Source organism: Accipiter gentilis, chromosome Z (assembly GCF_929443795.1).
Source record: "Accipiter gentilis chromosome Z, bAccGen1.1, whole genome shotgun sequence".
Lineage (NCBI taxonomy): Eukaryota > Metazoa > Chordata > Aves > Accipitriformes > Accipitridae > Astur > Astur gentilis.
This window is the reverse complement of record NC_064919.1, coordinates 25,254,515-25,275,116: the sequence shown is the minus strand read 5'-3', so window position 1 is coordinate 25,275,116 and position 20,602 is coordinate 25,254,515. Positions and strand designations below refer to the sequence as shown.

Genomic DNA, 20,602 nt, shown 5'->3' with positions numbered 1-20,602 from the left:
AAAATTAAAGAAGCAGGTGAGGAAAGATGCTGAATGCAGAGAAAGTGGAAGGAACTTACTGCATGAGACCTATTTGTAAGTTGTTATTGGGGTTTGGGAGAATAAATGGAGCTCTGATTTCATTCCAAAAAGCTAAATTATAAGCCATGTACGGCTGGAACCTAACTAAAAGTGGCATTTGGCAGAAAACACCTAAAGAAATATGTAATACATGCAAAGTAAAATCACCCTGTTTAAAATGTTGAACAAGGCCTATTTAATCTTATTACACCATGCTAGAAACACAAAATTAAGAACAAAGAACTAGACATCAATGATAACCATCGGCACAATCTCATTATGCAAAAGGAATATTTATTTTAAGAAGAAATGCCACTATTCTCTCAAACACTTCAGTCAGGGGAAGTTTTAAGTAACTCATAAAACTGTTTACACCACCAGGCTCATTTCTGAGATAAAAATTATTCTGTAAAAGTAAAATCTACATTGCGCTAGTGTTTTTAAACAAGTGATGCTTAAAATATATCAGACTTGATTTATTGTGTGAAATGGACTTTGCTATATCCAAGAACCAGTTTAGGTGAAAATGAGTGGATTTAGCCTAGTGACATCCAATAGACTGTCACATGGTGTCTGACACAAGGAGAGGAAGCAGCGTTAGTCTGCTTTCAGCATCTGAAAGCCTATTTAAATGGAGAAAGAGTATGAGACATTTATCATTGTGAATACCCAAATACAAAATTAAAAAATAGAGTAAAAAAAATGTTCATTTATAGGGAAAGATGGTATTTGAATGACACAGCTCTCTTCCTTTAGCACATATTTTAAGTCGTAAATGAAACAAATACATTTTAACTTAAGAACCACTGGAGATAATACACCTGCCTCAGTGGAAAATGACTGTACAGTTGGAACACACAGGTAATCGATTAAGTTAAAAGCAAAGCAACTCAGATGGGTAATACAGATTATACAAATATATATGAGTAAAATGGTGAAAAAGCAGCCTTTTTATTTTAAAGTAAAACAAAGTATTTAAATCCACCAAAACAACAAACACACATTGCCCAGCGAATTCAGCATCACATTACATTAGCAGAACAGGCCACAGGAAGGTTTCGGTTTCCCTCACAATTCCAGTCAGAGACCAAAAAAAAATCAACAAGAACAACACACACACACACACCCTTGCAGCAATAGAGACTGACTTTCACTGCCTGCACTAAGGCAAACAGCATTTTCAACTAAGAGCTGAGTTTCAGCTAACAAGTTTACCTCTGAATAGCCACACAATTTTTCTGCACAACTGAACTGGGAACTAAGGAGGTGGGAAATGCTGTTCATCTTGAACTACTACCCTAAGAATGGGACAGCCCAGCTGAACAAAAGTTTAAGTCACTAGGTTTAAGGGTGAACAGCTTCTTGTCCTCTTAGGCACCCACCGACAACTGCAGACACAACAAAAAAATACCATTATCAGAAAGCAAAGCAATCCTCCTCTTCTTACACTTAACAAAATAAAATAAAAGTAAAAAAAATACCTGTTGTAAACTGCTTGTATTTTCCAAGGGCAACACTTTCAATTACACTACACTTCAAGACCCACTGTAGCTAAAAGGCAGAACACACCAGCTTTGTTTCTGAGTCAAAAGACAGCATCCAGAATAAACATGGGAGGTTTCCAGATGTATAAAACTGCTCTCTTTTTAAAACTGATAACTCTCAAAAATTTATAATGCCATACTAACCTATGATAAAGAGAAATCTTGCTTACATTTTAAAGCCCAGACAAGTTTTTTTCTCAAAGTGCTAACACACATACATATATGCTTAACTCCATGCATGAGTTTGACTGAAATCTGCACAACTGCTGTTATAGATGAAGCTAAGCACACACACATAATCACATGTAGAACTGGAACTTGACATTAGAAAAGCTTTTTGCCTCTATTACTAAATTTCAGAAACATCCATTATTCAGGGCATGACTCCTGTGATCCATGCTTAATCTTACATGTTTCCTCTAACACCTGTAAAAACTTCCAGCTTCCCCTGACATCTTCAGCATGCAGAATAGATTTCCAGCTCACACATCTGAAGCATGTTAAAATTGCAGAGGGCATGGTACTAACTTCTGTTCCACTTAATAACAAAATAAAGGGATACTGCCCTTGAACTGGGAAGAGGATGTACAAGAGAGACACCCTGGGTCAAGCAGCTGGAACAATGGGATACTAGCTAAGACACACAAGTATAAAATTCTTTAACAAAAGGCAGGACTCCTGAAAAAAACCATATTCTCACTGCCCATTTTCAAATTTCCCTTTCATACTTTACATAAAACCTACAAACATGTGGTTTTATCATGTTTGATCCACACCATCTCTTTTATCCACAAAGGTGGAGATTTTAGATCCAGTTAAGGTTAGGTATAGATACTGACCTAAGGCAAAGAGAGAATCCATTCTGAGAGATCCTTGAGGACACTGCAGCAGTTTTGAGCTGCCTCCTGAAAACGAAATGAACCAAAGACCAAAGAAGACATCTCTCTACAGGCACAGTAAAGAAGCACTTACCTGTCTGTTGTGTTCTTTTAGGGTAAGTCTTGCTGCGACTTCTTTCAATGCGCTGGTCAGGCCGCGGGAGCTGCACAGAAGGGTCTCTGGTCATTTGCAAAGATGTCCTGCCATTTGAAAATGCAACAAAATCATGAGAAAACACTTGGAAAAATGATTGAAGAAACAGAGGATCTTTAGACTGAAAACAACATGTGGGGTTTGAGCAGCATGTTTTGTTAGCTATTCACTTCTCGTCCCAGCTCTGGCTGTCCTGCTGAGTAGCACTACCCTGACTTTTGTTTTGAATCAGTCATTGGCAGAATCATCAACAGGCTGTGCCAACCTCTTCTATATTTGGCATTTTCAACAGGAACTAAGCAACTAAAAATGCTGGCTTATTAGGAATAGGCTAAGATGGTGTGACCTTTTGTAACCTCTAATATTATAACATATTACTTTCTTAAGTAATTTGATTACTTCCTGAATTCTTTCTGTAAGTTTTCACCTCAGGAAAACACTTATTTAACATTCTTCAGTTCCAGTCAGTAAGGGGCTACTTCTCTGCCATCTGGATTGACAACCTGAAGGGCATGGAAAACCCCCTGTAAAGCAAATTGTAATAAAGTACTCTCATTAGCACAAGCCCAAATGACAATAAATTGAGATGTCATCCTAATTCCGGTTTACAGTAAGGCTTTTCTTCATTGCTCAATTTAAATAACTTATTAAGTTTAAATAAATTCTTTGATGCTCATTTTAAGGCTCCTCTCCATGTGACTAAGCAGAACATAGTGTTCGTAACAAAAATGTAAAACTGGTCTCATATTCCTCCCTAAAACTCCATGTCTGCTTCTGGAAACTTACTACACAAAAGAATTAATTGTTACTATTAACTCCCAGCTGCTTAAACACCTGCATTTCAATGACTTAGAAGTAAACAGGTATCATACGAGCAAGGGCCAAGCATCTATACAGGCATTGCATACGCAGATCTTCCGACTTATGCAAATAGACGCCACTAAATACTGCTTTTATTTTCAAGAATAGCCCCACAGGGATAGTCAGCACTGCATCTTCTCAAAATCTGTAAAAGAATTAAAGGACCAAAAAAACCCCAAATTCTAACATTACATCACAGTAATGCTGGGTTTTGGTATTCAGTTTAATGGGTTTTTTGCTCCCAAGTTAGTCAGAAAACACTGCTCAACTTTTAAGTTTGGTAGCCATGTTAGTCTTGCAAATTCCAGAAGCAGTTTTAACAAAACATCTGGGGATAAGACCTTCCACTTACACTAACACCTCCAGGTGTTAACCAAAGCATCTGATCGTAAGACAAGGAAAATACTTTCCTGAAAACTGTCTGCCACCTAATAAGAAGTACCTAGACGATTTAAAAAAAAAAAAAAAAGCAAAGAAAAAAAAGCCAACGGATAATATTATGGTCCCCACACATACACAGTCAAACAGTGAGATTATGGTTTCTGCTTTGATCTAATGATGTATACAGATACACAACACGGTCACTGCTTTTGGTCCTACAACAGAGACCAAAGGCAAAGAGGGAAGACAATCAAAGGTGATGGATGAGCAAAGAGAAGATTCCCAAAGCACATGAAAATGCTGTAACTGCTGCTCTGAATTCCAAGAAAAGAGTGAACATGTCAATCACCAATTGATCATCACTATCATTAACACTGTATAATCAATATGGTGCAACTCTATGTCACAACCCACATTTACTAGAACATCCACTCAGGTCAGAGAGAGTCCTCAAGAATCGCTGCAGCAACACTTCATACTAGAAAAAAAATATATACTTTAATGTTTTTTAGGCAAAACTAACATAAACACAGCTGTCAGTAATGACTGTCATCCCAGCATGGCAAGCCATATAACAGATCACCCTTAAAACTTAATAAAAAAGGAAGACGAACTTAAATGCACCACTAGCAGGAACAACTCAAACGTAGTTAACTGCTTCATGGTGGTTTTTTTTAATTTATTGGAAGATCCTGGTAGGTAGAAAGCTGTCTCCTCCCTACCACCAGTGCCCTGCTCCAATCTGCTGAAACAGTGCCACAGAGGAAACTCTCAGCTGCAGTAGTGTGGCAGGATTCCACTGAACTCCTATCCATTTTCACAGATGTGATAATGTGGGTCAGGATCCAACTCGAAACCCAAAAGGGAGTACAGTCATTCCCCTATTATTGACAGTAAGGAGAAGCTGGATCATTCCAGTTAATGTGATAACCCAAATAATCTGGACTATTATGAAATATGTTGAAGATGGGCAAGAAACACACCACTGATCCTGCCTGAAGACAGTCCAGATTCAGTCACACGAGCTCAGGCTCAGAACGGACATAGTCATCTCTCCATCAGTAACGCCTTCCTTACAAGCAAGATCTTACATCCAAGGGTAACAGACAGTTGACTATGAATTCTGATTGACTGAGGACAAGTGTAATAAAGCTACTATTACACACTGCTGTTAGTACCTACAACTGACACTAGCTGCAATCCAGGAGCTGCTAGAGAAATTGGGGGTTGTGGTTTACTTGGTTTTAGAAAAGTCCTCCTAATAGCCAGTGACAAAGAACAGTCTAACTAATGATTATCAGCCTTACTCATTATGATCTATATATTTCTTGAGTGATGGTGGAAATACAGACAGGAAGGACAGACAGTCAAGTCAAAAATAAACCTAAACAAACCTGCTATATTTGCAGGCCATGAAAAAAAACTCTAGAATTAGCCATTTTAGTAAATAGGGCCTTTTCACCCTGCAGCTTCACAATTAACTACAGAAGATGAAAAACTATTTTTATCCTCACTTGACCAACATGGAAAATGAAAATGGCAAAAACAAAGGGGCCTGGCTTTCAGATGTGGTTTTGATTTGCTGCTTTCCACCCTCCCTTTCACGTTCACTCAATACATAACTTTAAAACAATTCTAAAAATCAGACCATAAATTATTTGGCTCAAAATTGCTCAGCCGGTGTGACAGAATTAGATTTAAAATAGTGGTCGCCAACTGCCAAATCAAGTGCCTTACTCACTAGACAAAGACCCTGTAATTCAACAGACTTAAAAGCATAAAGTCTCAAACTCAGTAAAAACTATTGGGTTTCTGACAATCTTACAGTTTTAACTACATCCTATATTCTGCTAGTCCTTTGTGGCACAGCAGCTAGAGGATCTTAAACCCACCTTCCCTGCCACATTTTCCTCTATATCACAATATTAACTGCCCTTTATGTCACACTGTCTGCTTAGTTAACACAGGCTAGAATTGAGACCAAGTGTTCCCTATACGGGCTTAGTCTGAAGTTTACTCTATCTTTCAAGGCTTCTAGCCTTGAATGCTGATCAAATTTTGCCAGCTATTCCAGTCAGAAAAGATACCCCCAACTCCCTTCAGATCTGCCCTCATTTTTATTCTCAAGTCAATAGCACTGCACACCAGTACTGCCACAGAATTAGACATAACCATCTGGATCAAGAGCCCTTGCCATAGCTCAATTGCAGCTGCAAAGAAGGGCATCAGAGTTACAGACTTCATACACTCCTTTGCACCAACGCTTTGCTAAGACCCAGAAGAAAGGCGGCAGCCAACATGCCTCCTCATTTTGGTATTCCCCAGTTGTTGGGAAAAAACCCTTAGGACATGAACATAATTTCAGGACTTACAAGGAGATTTTGACTTAAAAGCATTGCCAAGGCTGCTGTCACTTTCACTACGGGCTACAAGCAGGCCCTAGCCAACTCTGGGGATCTGGAGAATGAGAAGTAACTCACATTTGTCCTGAAACTGCCAGACTCCCAAGGGGAGTCTGTTAAAATGGCCCTGATTCATGCTTTGTCAGCAGAACTGCTCTGAGTCACAGTCTGGGTGGGGTTTTTCTTTCATTGGAAGAAAAGAGGAGAACAGAAGGCATGAAGAAGGAATTAACTAAAGTTTAAACAATGAAATAAATTCACCTGTACCGATGTTTATAACCTATGGATCCAAACTTGCTGAATTTTCTTGACAGAGAGTTTGATTCATTCTCTGGCACTCTATGTAGTTTGAAAAATAAAACAACAGAGTAAGTTACATAGATAGGTCTCAATTACAGTCCCCTTCCCAAGAAAAGAAAAGAGAAATGCAAAATTTGGGTTCCAAAAAAATAATTTTCTGCTAGCTCCTCTTCATCCCCGCCTCCAGGCAGACTCTTATGGGGTTGAGAGCTCCACAAAGCCACATGTTTATGTCCTCCTGCTTTGACTACACACCACTTTATTTCAGGGTCTGCTGTAAAGTGCTGGTAACAGCAGCCTTTTGCTTAGTATTTCACAGGACCAGACAAAAACATCACAGTAATGAGACTTCAGGAGGGATTCTGAGGTTACTCATTTACAGCACTGCTAAAGCCAGCCCTAAGCATCCCATCCACAAGTTGCTAGCTAGACACCCTTGCAACATTTCTGTTAGTGTTTTTGCAACAGTAAAAGCAAGTGTTTTGAGATGCGTAATATTAAAAACATTTTATACACTTCAATAACTAAGCAAAACATTATGGAAATTCAATGAGTCTTTCTATAAAAAAACCCAAAATTTCTGTGCATTGTAGGAAATAGTGATGTCTGAAACCCAAAGTCCTCACTCAAGTCAATGCTGCTACAGAATATTTGTTGGTTAAATAAGTAAGAATGTGTATGGCAGCTTAAATCCTGCCATATACATTTGTGGATACTTCTGTTAAAGCCTACTTTATGCAACCTGAGATACTGTTTCAAAAAGAATTCTAAGACAAAAGAAACCACCAAACTACCCAATTTCAAATTTATGGTTTCACATTTTGTAAGAAAGGGGAAGGCATCAGCTTTTAAAAGCATTCTACAACCAACAGCGCAAACATGTTTCAGGCAGCAAGCCTGTGTTACACCACTCTGCAGGTATAACAAGGTTCATAGTCAACATAGTCTACCTCCTCTTGGTAACAAAACCACAACTTCTGCATCACTCACCTGAAAAATGTATGATGTTCCACACAGCATTTCCAGAGATGTTTGCATGTGATCTTGTTACGTGCTTCAAAAAAGAAGGAAGTTTCATTGCACTGAAAACAAAACAAGACAAATCAATCTTGTTATGAGGGATTCTGCCAGTGAAGTGAATCTTCATTTACTGAAGACAAGAACCAACCATCTCGTATAAATGCACATAAGAAAAAGTATCAGTATGAAGAAAAGCAGGTTCTATAATACTGTAGAATTCTTCATTTAAAAGAGGTTTTCTTTTTGGTTTCTCATTGCCTGCAAATAATTATTTAAAGAATCAATTCCTTAGATACTGAAAAACAGACACGAAAGGATATTATTGAAACACTTCTGTTCCTTCATTCTTGTTTGTAGATTATCAGCTTTTTTCCTAATTAAAAAGCACAACGTTTTTTCAAATAGTATGTTTCTGATGTCTTCTGAGACTGCACCTCAGATGTGAAAGAAACACAAGATTTGTGATAACTAACATGAAATAACAATGCAGAGTGAAAACGCACAAAACATACATTTAGAGAAGAACCAAGGTAAGACTGGAAATAAAAAAGATGAGAGGAAGGAAAGATTTAAAAGAAAAAAAAAATTAGCCAACTTCAGAATAATTCAAAATACTAGAAAGAAGGTCGAAGGTAAAAGCCATAAAATCCACCTTAAAATCTCTTAAGGAAGACAACAAAAAAGAACACTCAAAGCTTAAAACCTAATCACTGGAAATTGGCAGTCAGCACAGTAGACATGAGAAAAAGGCAGAGAGAGATGAAAGAGAAGTCAGACATATACAAACTATAATACACTTCCAACAGACAAGAAGAAGCAACAGACACATCATACTGCTTGTTTCCAACAAGCTAAACATTCAAATATGTTCACATAAAATACACTTCCATATATCTGTCATTCAGTAAACTTAAGTGCTCAGTTTTGTACCTGATTTACACAAAGAATGAGTAGTCCCACTGACTTCAGAGTGAATCCTCAGCACGGTATGATAGCATCTGTAACAAAACTGAACCCTAAAACCATTTCCCTGATATGTGAATTACAAAGGTGCTATGATTCATACCACTTTTGGCAGCTGATTTTAGGAAATGGATACCCTTGCCTTAGTTATACTTCTGCAGTGCCATCCACATGTAGGTAAAGAGTTCTCCCAAGTTTCTCCCACTCTTCATTTAATGAGGTATGGTGACCTGCAAGCACCTTGCAAACTGTGAACTAATATGTTCCCTAGAATTCAAAATTTCACCTTTAACAAAAGCCAATTATATCTCTATTAACAGCTGCCAGGCAGCCCCACAAAATCACAAGTTACCTGCTCAAGCAGCCTTTTCTCCACCTTGAAACAAGTAACAGTAAAAATGACAGAACTTTGCACCTGTGGTTAGAATAATTGAGATTTCATTCCCTGACCAAAAGAAGAAAAAAAAAAAGAAGAAAAAAAAAGAAAAAAACCCACAAACTTGAGACATACACATGAGCTTACTTTCTCCCATGAACTGTTTTAGTTAGTGTAATGGCTGGTCTAGTCTTCTCTCAAAAACACGTTTTCCTCTCCAGGACATCACAGCAAGAAAGGGGAGTACAGTAAGACATACAGCCACTGAGAATGCTGAAAATTAGGATTTATCTGAGATTGCTATGCAGAGCATAAAATGATTATATAATAGATTAGTCCCATAAATATATTCCTACAGTTCCTTAAAATCCAATTTCAGGCTTGATAGGGATCTTCATCTCTCTGTGGGATTCACAAGCGGTTCAACTTGAAGCAAAAATAAGTTTAATTTATAAAAAGTAAAACCAGAAACTTAAAAACCTGAAAAAAAAAGCTTCCTGGAGAATCCTGAGGATTGCCAAGGAGAAAAATCTATTTATACTAGAATTTTCAGAAGTAACCATATTGCTCTTTCTTCTCTGGCAACCAGAAACAAGAGTCTGCTCACTGAAAGATCATACTGAATTTTTACATTTTTAAAGAAGACATGTCAAGGGGTACTTTTCCTTTCCTTATTTTACACATAACAGAAAAGTAGCTTCAGATTTTATGATTTAATTTACATTACAATTTCTAGATCTGACTGTCATCTGATGTGATTTCATATAAACCCACACAACTATAGTCACCAGTGCACTTTTAAAGAATAATATCAGATCAGGCCTGTGGTATTGCAAACTTTATGCAATATGATGAGTCAATTTAACTTGTTAGGAAAGAACTCAGTGACTCACTTTTAATATGCAGGATCTTGCTCCTTCTTCATCCACTCCTAAATTTTACTTTTAGGCAAAAAATCCTCTGCTGCACTTAGATTTATTTAATTACATAATCTTGGAGAAGAGAGTTTGTGGGTTGGGGGAAGGGAGGGGCAGAGAGAAGCCAGGGTGTTTGGGGTTTTTTTAAAGAGACTTTTTAAAATAAGGTATTTCTGCCATATCTTATTATTAGCACAGTTCAAATGCCACTGGAATTCAGGGAAACACTCCCATCAGGGGAAAGGTTCTACTTGTCCATTTTTTATTCTTTTTTTAAGTTAAAGTTTTAGAATTTTCCCATATACAGAACAAAGGGCGCATAACTCATGAAAATCAGTGACTAAAAGAGGGACAGTATAGCTACACTGCTGTATGATTGAAACATCTGACCAGCAAACATTACTGATTCCATCATTTGAAGGCATTATTTTCTAAGGCGAAAGAAAGCTCATCTCAGCTGGTAAGAAAAAAATTTTAATGATTAACTACATACTGAAACATCTATACTTAGTATGCAACAATCGAAGGCACTCAGGAAAAAACAGCATAGCCCTATAGATCCAATCTAGTAACAAGTTACTGAATTCAGATCTGGAAAGTTAAACAACTGCGTAAAAATCTGGGAATGGACCAACAAGCTTTCTGAGAACACACTGAGATTTATTTATTTGAATCTGAAGGAGAAGCACATCTGAAAACTATTGCCTCAGAATGGATGCTTGTAGTAAGTCAAACAGCAAGTTAAATTTTACTGAAAAGAGAGAAAGCAAGCCTAAAACACTCACCTCCAAGGCTCTTCACCAACAGAGAAGAGACAATTCATAATTCTTTTACCATTTTTCACCTTTTCTGCACAGGATTCAGTAACTCACTGCAACCAAGTCTAATATGACACTGCATTCAGCACATCTAGGTTTAGGACTTCCTCTATTTACTTTTTAACACTATTTAAGGCTTGCACGAGTACTGTGATTACCCTCACAATTTATAAATGGATATATAAAAATTAAGCAGTACTGGAGGCAGTAATATCTTCCAGGTTTAAACTTTCTCCCCTAAGGAAATAAATTGATTTTTACAGGTAAAGCAAGGATGACCTTACCTATTAACACCGTGAACATTCGCTTCCAATAAAAGGCATCATTTTTAGCACCTTGAACAATTGTAATTTCTTACAGGTAGTGAGAGTTAGCTGGGTTTTTTCTTATTACTCTCATGTATCTGAACCAAAAGAAACAAAGACCTATTGTACTTTTACTAATGATTTATAGGAAATGACAATTCCAAACTCATTCAGTGTTGTTTGGTGCCTCACAAGCTAGTGCCTGCTACTCATCCTATCGCTTTCAAAGCACCCAGTGTACTAAACGTGAGGCATCATAAACCCTGAAGGCTCACTGCTTCCAGAGGAGTCCTGGTCATCTGCGCAGTCTGAAGACCTCTCCTCTCCTTTGAACCAGCTTTGGTGTTTCTCTGTTCTTTCAGGAAACCAGCTCACCAAACAAGCAGAAAACCACTTATTTTTGTATGGTGATTTTGGATCACATCTGTGACTTGCACCAGCAAGGGAGGGGGCAGGACGACACAGCCAGGGGCTGCAAAAGGACGGGCATAAGCCCTGGCGGCAGTATTTAGTTCTTGAGCTGTTTGACTACCTTCTCGTAATCCTGAAGAAGGCAAGGCACTGAAACACCACGAGGGCAAACATAAAACACTCCTCCTCTTTTAAATGCTTTGAAAGCTTGTCCTGCAGTCTCCAAAACACCCTAAGGCTCATACTGCCATAGCCTCACCACCATTTTTACCCACGGGAGGAGAGAGAGAGACTAGCAGACAGGGTGCAGACAGCTTGACTGTACTATGAGCTTATAAATAGACAGGCTGTCCTGGTTTCAGCTGGGGTAGAGTTAACTGTCTTCCTAGTAGATGGTACCTCCCTGTGTTTTGAGTTCAGTATGCAAAGAATGTTGATAACACACTGATGTTTTCAGTTGTTGCTCAGTAGTGTTTAGACTATAGTCAAGGATTTTTCAGCTTCTCATGCCCAGCCAGGGCACAAGAAGTTGGCACAGGACACAGCCAGGGCACCTGACCCAAACTGGCCAACGGTGTATTCCATACCATGGGACGTCCCATCTAGTATAGGAACTGGGGAGTGGGGGGTGGGGAATGGCCGCTCGGGGACTGGCGGGGTGTCGGTCGGCGGGTGGTGAGCAATTGCCTTGAGCATCATCTGTACATTCCAATCCTTTTATTACTACCGTTGTCATTTTATTAGTGTTATCATTATCATTATTAGTTTCTTCTTTTCTGTTCTATTAAACCGTTCTTATCTCAACCCAGGAGTTTTACCTTTTTTTTTCCCGATCTTCTCCCCCATCCCACTGGATGGGGGGAGTGAGTGAGCGGCTGCGTGGTGCTTAGTTGCTGGCTGGGGTTAAACCACGACACAGGCACTCAAACATGTAGCCACAGCCCTTATCTGTTCTATGGTGCCTCTCAAATCAGCCTGAAGACTGATGTGGCAGAGCCTTTGAGATCTCCACCAAACCGCTGGTGACTGGTACAGCCCCCCACCACAGCCCCCACCACCACTTAACTGAAAGACTGAAAGCACGTTACCAACGCCTTCAAAGGAGACCAGTCAGAGGGGTCATTGCTCTACCACACCACAAAACGCCTTTGGAGCTGCCAGAGCTGACACACCGGTTCAGGAGTGCCCACGCTGCCCTTTGCCAACAGCCCCCAGCTTGCTCTGCCACGCCAGCATGACCACACAGCTTTCGAGCTGAGCTGCTCTACGCCCAGCCAGCTCAGGGCCCAGGTAGGGCAAGCTCAAGTCTGCCTGGAAGAGAAGACACATGCTCAAAACGACAGTTCCTCCCTCTGGGGACCCGCAGATCCCTTGTCTGTGAAGTTCGTGGATTACTCCAGAGGTAAGAGGGCTTATGACAGCAGACTTGCACCCGTTCCGTGGAGCACTGCACCCATCCACAGATCAAAAACGTTTTGAAAACCTATGATTCAGAGCAGGCTTTAGTTGCTATACTTTATGACAAGACATATATTGGTTCCCACCAATCTAGGCTCAGGAAATGAAGAAGAAAAACCCAAACCCAAACCCACAGCAGGAACCCTGCCATCACACACACACACGCACACACACATACACACACACACCACTCTTCCTAGTTGCACTGAATATTAAATATAGCATGAGGAGGGATCTTGCCGCATTACAGAGCACATTGTATGTACATGTAATACACATGCATGTACATGTAACAGAAATACTAACTCTAGCTTTGAAGCTACTGCTTCCCAACATTATTCTTTGCCAGGTTAGGCACATACCTGGACACTATCAATTGTTAACTCCAATAGGAAATATTTTGTCTTTATATATTTACACAATGCATACCAATCATAGCTTATGTAACAGACAATGTATTATTACTGCTTACACAAGGTCAATCTTTAAGAACATTATACAAGTCGGGAATTAATAATGCTGTGCCAGTTTGCATAAAGCATGTCAAGATTGAAACAAACATATCTCGGCCTCATATTATACCAATCAAAAAAAAAGACTAAAGAAGAACGTAAAAAAAAAAAAAAAAAGCTGACAGTAACACCGTAGTGGCAATGAATTCAAGTTTATGCAGGAATTTTAATCCTAGTTCTCCTTCAAGAATGTTCATTACTGAAGATTTTGCTATCAAGCCTTGAACCAATCTTACAATCCTTCTAAGATGGCTTCTTAGAAAGTGGTTAAGAAAAGCCAAGAAAACCCCCAACCACAAAAACAAGCCAAAACGGTTCTCTATGGTGTACTAACATCGCTGTGCTTGCTCACCTCCACCCTCTGCTACCACTCTGGCTTAAGTGGGTGCAAATGGAAATGATACAAAAGTAATTTGTAATTCTTAAACCATAATAAAGATCAGAATGCTATTTTTGTCTAGAACTGAATTCTGTGCTAAACTGGACTTTAGAATGGGAGGAACATCTCTTCAAACCCTGTTCAATCTTCCCAAGAAGCTGTGAGAGGAATGAATCAAGTTAGAAGTGCCTGCCTAGAACTTGTAACTCAACATGGAATACAGCAAGTGACAGGGCAAGAAAGGGTACAGCTGAACCCCCTTATTAATGTAATCACTTTTCAGACTTCTGAGACTTACAAAAAGCAGATTTTAAGAAATAAGCATACTTCCAGGGTTTTCTGAGCCTGTTTAAAAGAACACAAAAATCTTGTATTTAGACAAGCTTCAGCCACCAGAATGGGGAGCATTATGTGCTCTGGAATTGCCCTGAAGTTCCTCTAGCATGAATCAGTGCTTGCTATTGCTCTTGAAAACAGTCTTTACCAACTTCACCTTATGAATTCAGCTGAGCTGGGCCTCTTCATATGACTAAGCAAGACTGCAGAGGAAGGCATGTCTTGAAAATGTGTAAATCACTTTTAACTGCACAGTTCGGGGGTTTGTTCTGACTTGAAAGAACCCAAATTTCAAAACCCATCAAAACAAAAATTTCAGACTTCCAAAAGACCCTTCCCTTGCAACAAAAAATAATGAAAGCGCGTGTTTCGCACACTCAACACATTCTGGGTTGGTGAAAGAAACATGAAAAGTAACAAGTACAGAAGCTTTGCATAAACTCTGCGAAGGAGTGAAATCATTCACTTGCATGTTCAGACACAGTGCAACTGAAGTAAAAGGCACTCTTACAGAAAACAGCATGGGGTTGCGGGGAACAGCAAAGAAGTACTTGGTACCTACAGGCAAAAATGCTCCACATCTCTCACTCCTGCATATTATTACATTTACGTTCCCAGCCTACACAATCTATCAAAGCAAGTTTTTCTCTATTTTATTTCATGTCCTTAGTTGAGAGAGAAATCTAGGAAGCAAGCCGTGTTTCTCACATGGGGGAAGCACAGGAGGTGTGCTGTGCTCCCCTCTGGTTACCCATTCGCACACAGTGCATCCATTGTGATTAGGCTCCGTTTTGCTGCTATCGGGGCGGGGGCGGGGGGAGGCCTTTGGCAGCCACCTGTATTGCTGGATTGTTTCCAGCAACGTTGCTCAACAGACATCTATGCTACCAGGAACTGTGCACAGGCATCAGATGGATCTCTCGGTTTCCTTAAAGGAAACTGCATGAAAATACACTTTTCTCATCTTCAAAAATTCTTTGTGCTGTTCGGGGAATCCTTCTGTGCAGTCCTCACAGGGGAAGGGTTGCTCATTTCATGCCGATACCTAGAGGTTTCATCACAGAAAGCCTAACATGTTCTAGCTCAGAATTCACAGCACGGGTCCACTTGAGGGACAATGAAATCCCGGTTCAATGACTAACACCACTGAAAATTAGTTTCTGTCAGCTGGCCCAGGTCATCGGTCTCATATGTCAGATAAGCCACGGATGTCCAAATATTAAGGGCAGTAATTTGTTTATGAAGGGGCAACTGCAGTAACCTTAGGGAGAAAACATATAGTACAAGCAAAGTAGTGAAAGATAAAACCAAAATACCGATGGTCGTGCTTGCACACAATAGCAACAGGCATGCAGGAAAATATAAAGAAGTTAAATATACAGTAAATGTTCTCATGGAAGAGATATGAAGAAGTGCAAGAGATTACACTACAGAACAGGAAAGGTGAAGCACATTATTGTAAGACAGTAAGCATAAATATCTTCTGCTCAGTAAATCATCAAGTTTATGAAAAAATGAAATTATGTAAACAACTCAGCAGCCATAAATATGGGTGACACAGGCACCTACAGCTTATTTTTTAGGTAGCCTAAGGACATGGACCTGTCCATTTAGACTGCCATGTCTGCCATCTGTCAAGGAGATCAGGATGTCCACCGCCACCCCGTTAGTGGGAAGCACACATTCAAGTTCTTTTGGTAGGTTTGAAAAAATCTCAGACAAATTTATTGAAAGGGAGAACAAAGACACTACCACAAGTAACCCCGTGCAAGGGAAGAGCAACACTTCGCTAGTACTCAAAGCACCACCAGCTTCCTCTTGACGAGCAGGTATACATACCCATGAGAGGTGCCCATCAGTGTGAGTAAAGGTAGCTAGTGTGTGGAAACACGAACCAAAATCCAGCCTGCACAGAGTTTTCACTACAATATGGAAAACATGATTCACACAAAGCACTCAGTATACTGAGAAATAATTTGCTCTTCTTACTACGTGATGTTAACTCCTTAGTTATATGCCATAAAGCTCCACCTAAGACATGGGAAAGTCTCCATTATTTCTTCTCCTCCTGAATCTTTTCCGGCATTCTCTCCAACTAACTGCAAACCCGTAAGACGTTCCAGACTTGGTATACCACATCTGAAACATGGAAATTATTAATTCCCTGGGCTGTAAAGTGATATCCCAGGAGGCAGGATAAAGTAAAAATGGCACGTTTACTCTCCTATCATATACCGCAAACTCACGTCCCACATGGAAGGACAAAGAGATATCATTTATTCCAAAAAAACAGAGGAATAAAAGAAATTAGTGAATTAAGTTATCAAGGAGTATTGGAACATACAGTTGTACAAATACACTGTCGAGCTTTTCCTCCTCCGGGTGCAGAACAGCATAAATTGTCATGACAGCTTTAATCCAGAGACTAAGGCTACTGTTTACTTATTCCAATACATAATTTTGTACAAAGTAACACCACCAGAATGTTCAAAAAAAAAGGGAGAGGAAGATTTTTCAGGGCCATTTTGGCCTTTCCTGATCTTGTTAGGATATGAAGCGCTGTAAAAACGCTTCAAATGAGTATTAGTTGCAAAAGGATATTTTAATGATGGTACACACCCTTGTACTTACTGTTCTCTTGAACAATTTCCTAAAAGTACCTGTCGAGACTTGAAATTACCAAGTGCTGTCAAAGTGTTTGCCTTATAATCACAATAGTAAGTGTTCACCAGCTGTCAACATTCACAGTCTCAACTTAAGCATGTTTTCCAAAGCTTCCAGGTTTTCTGCTTAGCGTGTTAAACCTTTGCAATTCCACATGGTTCGTATAAAAACTATACATAAGTGGCATCAAACAGAAACTACAACATCACTTCAATGCAATTCACTCTAAGTCAAACTCGGACTTGTTTATACATGAACAGGCATTCACCCTTCACATGAAACATTGAGAAAAGTTTTCCCAACCTCCCCTCCAGCCTTCAAACAACTCTCCAGTTTCAACAAACACACCATCAGAAATAAACTTCCCATAGATCACCACACCAAACAGAAACAAACCACTTGGGAGTAACAAAAGCTAAACTTGCCAATAGGCCTGCAGAGGCCCGAGAAACGCTGTCCATGACAGAAGCAAGAGAACCAGTCAGGTGCACACTTACATTTCCCAGAATGTACCAAACATACCAAATGGCCTCATGGAAAAATCATGGACAAGACTAACAACCACTACATAGATGAATTAAGATACATTAATAATCAGTAAAGGGGAATACTTCCAGCAGGTTAGTACTTCTTCAAAACTATAAACTTTCAGTCCTGATATTCCAAAGAGACCTACAATGTATTTTCAAAAAATAACTCAGCAAACTAAACTTATAAGTCAACCAGATATCAAAAAACACAGACTGACTGCAACTATTTGTTTTATTACACTTCATAATTTTCTCTACATCCTCAACACTCTCCTCCTCCCTCCCCTGCCTCACATGCTTCATAGGTGATAAATATCTTTCTCTTTTTTCCACTCATTCTATCTTAAAACTTCTCTTGCTATCAACCTGCTATCCTTGCTCCACTGGAACCAACATTGTTTTCTCTCAAATGGTCTAACAGCACAATGATGAAGTTAAACTCTGACAAATGGGTTTCAAGCTATATTATGTGGCTGCTTCTGTTTCCAAGCTAAAAAATTACTTGTACCTAATAGCTTTGTGAGTTTTCCGCCATTTACATTTTGGTTAATATTAGCCCTCTCTGTACATTTAGCTTAGTTTAAAAGCACTATGTAACACCATAAGCAAGGCACTGCAGAAGCAGTCTACTCTAATTTACAAAGCATGATATAAAATGATAAAAGTTTGTTATAAAATTCCTACCTCCATACTGTTCTGCTGAAGTTCCCTCCTCCTTGCCTGCAAAATGCAGGCACAAAACCTTTCTTCCCCTTCTTTCTCTAACAAAACTGCAAGCACCATGAGGAACATACTACACTTGAGGATAAGGTGGTTTTCTTGCAGTAACTATCAATAAAATTAATTTCACTTTGATGGTTTCTTGCAGTAAGTTTCAATAAAATAAATTAGACTTTGATGGACCCACAGAATTTCCCACTTCATTAGACCTGAGATTACTTTTTTCTTTTCTTTCAGGCTTAAATAAAAACTTACATCTTTTCCCAGGACTCTGAGTTCAAACTGTGTTTCCTTGAAATGAACTTTTGTAATTCTAGGCCTGTAATATTGGAAAAAAAGACAGACAGAATTTCATGAGTCTTTAATTTCATGCATAGTAAAATATAAAGTTGTATATATTCACATACAAAGACAAAAAGAAATTAACAGGTAATTTTTTTTTTCAGGTATGCACCAGTTATCAACAGAAAATTAGCAGTATTTAAACATTTCAGCATGAATATGGTAAGGGTGAACTATTTTTTTTCAATACTTGGTTTATCAAAGAATTAAAAATCTATATAATCTAGACAAAGATTAAGAATTCCAAGTATAATTTCTTTTATTGATACAATTAACCTTTCAAATAGATATCACAAATGATACATTTCCATACAACATTGTTACTGTTTTAGCAGAGACTGCATATTTAAATTATACATACCAGAAATATTTTCCTACTTGTTTTTTATTCTTGTAGACAACAACTCCTATGGGTGTTAATCCTAAAAAATACTCAGATTTGTTTTCACCCTGGAAAATAAAAATGTATGTCATCCATACAGTTGCAAGTTGCATCACTTTAGCAGTGAGGTCTAGTGAGGAAGTCTGCCTGATGACTGAGTCTCACTCCCTGTGCAAATGGGATAATAGTACTTGATCTACTGATGAAAACTCCTGTATGGGAACTTGTAGGCATAGAGGCAAACAGGCAAGAAAGAATGGCAGTAAGGGAAAGAATAGGAGATTCCACAAGCCACGGTGAAAAACAAAAATAACTTTTTTTTTTTTAAGGAATTGCTTTCGGCTATTTGGCAAATGGCCAAAACTCAGAAACCAAACTCTTTATTCAGACATGAATGCAACAGACATCCTAACTTTCATTTTCTGACCTACTCTGCTATAATATAACCTCACAGCTGCCTTCTCCCTGCCAAAATAGTATCACCTGCATACTGCTACCAAGTGAAGTAGCTCCTCTGAGAGATACGGACCATGCTTTTGTTCAGAATGGGTAGCAACACACAAGGAACAGCCTCACGCATCATCTCCTCCAAAGTAAACTATTCCTGAGGTCAGTATCCAAATCGCAAACTGTGTCCAGAGAGAACAGGGTGAAAACCCTGGCGCTGAGTGGCAGAAGGCCCCCGCCTCCCCATTTTATGGTCAGTAACCAAAATCAGATGCACCCTAAGCTTGAAATAGTGCAAACCTTAGTGCATGAGGTTAAAAGAAAGTCAGCTGCCAACACTTGTTCATCTGCCTACTTGAGGCAAGGAGGAAGAGCCCTGCAAGCTCTAAACTAGCAGAGCATGAACCACAAAAAATACCAATTGTGCGACAGACTGACTGTAGAAAGTGTCCTTCTGCACAACCACTGATGTGAGAAAGCTCAAGCACTCCTGGCAAGCTCTGCTTGTGCTCCTCAGTGAGCTAACTGCCAAAGGCAAGTTTACTTCTAGTATGACCAAGCTAGGAAAAGAACTCCATCTCTTCATGTGTGCAGCTTCAGTCTCAAATGAGGGCTTCTGATGCTGTTGCAATATAAATAGAAACACTGATATTCATGAGTTAGACTTGGACACCCCTCATTACCCAGGCAGAGATCTCATTGCACAGCAAAAGCAAGTGACGAGAAAAAAAAAATTTCCAGGCTCTTCTAATTTAACATGATTTTGTTGGATCATGTTAAATCTTGTTCCAGTAACTCCCCCAGCTTTCTATGTGTGGGAGGGGCACACAGCATGGGATATGAATACAATTAAGCCACAGAGTACATTAAAAAATAATTCATATTGTGGGCTACACAATTTTCAGCAGGAAATACATACTTAATCTTCTGGTAGTATCTTGATTTCTTTATTTTCTTTCAAGTAATTTTACAAAGTACTGACATCTAACTCAGTGAACTATCTACATTACAACTCCCCATTTGAACTTCTGATTTTCTTTTATTCAAAAAACCTGCCACAAGTGCAATTATTCAAACAAGATAGAATGATGTTTCCACCAGGAGCACATAGCCTCCAGGTGATGACTTGGATCCAATCCCAACATACATGCTGTTTTACAAAAGAAGTGGAGGGTTTTGCTGAGGCAATATAGACAACTTGCAATGCTACATGATACAGCAGAGTAAAAGCTGGAAATGTACTCTGTATCTTTAGCAAAACCTTCACAACGAATCCTGAAAAAGGCCAGCCATGCTGCTGCTACCTTACCCTAGTTTTTGCAATGGTATTGAAGAGGTTTCAGGACACACTCGATGTTATTTACACAAGAATAACGTGCAAATTCTTGTGTCAAAGATAAAGGTCATAACCCTCTTCCATCTCTCCTGACACTTGCACTAAT

At 39.1% G+C, this 20,602-nt stretch overlaps 1 protein-coding gene across 6 annotated transcripts in view; it reads right to left on the bottom strand.

Moving 5' to 3' along the window:
* The window catches only part of EPB41L4A (erythrocyte membrane protein band 4.1 like 4A), a 138,488-nt gene that overhangs the window by 38,703 nt on the left and 79,183 nt on the right, over nt 1–20,602 (bottom strand). For 5 of the 6 annotated variants that reach the window (XM_049794843.1, XM_049794842.1, XM_049794844.1 and 2 more), the window contains 5 exons: nt 18,693–18,781; nt 18,245–18,308; nt 7,571–7,662; nt 6,542–6,619; nt 2,577–2,683 (listed from right to left, as the gene is read on the bottom strand). In XM_049794843.1, coding sequence (XP_049650800.1) covers nt 2,577–2,683; nt 6,542–6,619; nt 7,571–7,662; nt 18,245–18,308; nt 18,693–18,781 — 430 coding nt within the window. The remainder of the gene's footprint in view (nt 1–2,576; nt 2,684–6,541; nt 6,620–7,570; nt 7,663–18,244; nt 18,309–18,692; nt 18,782–20,602) is intronic. The other variant, XM_049794845.1, reaches the window with a different exon arrangement.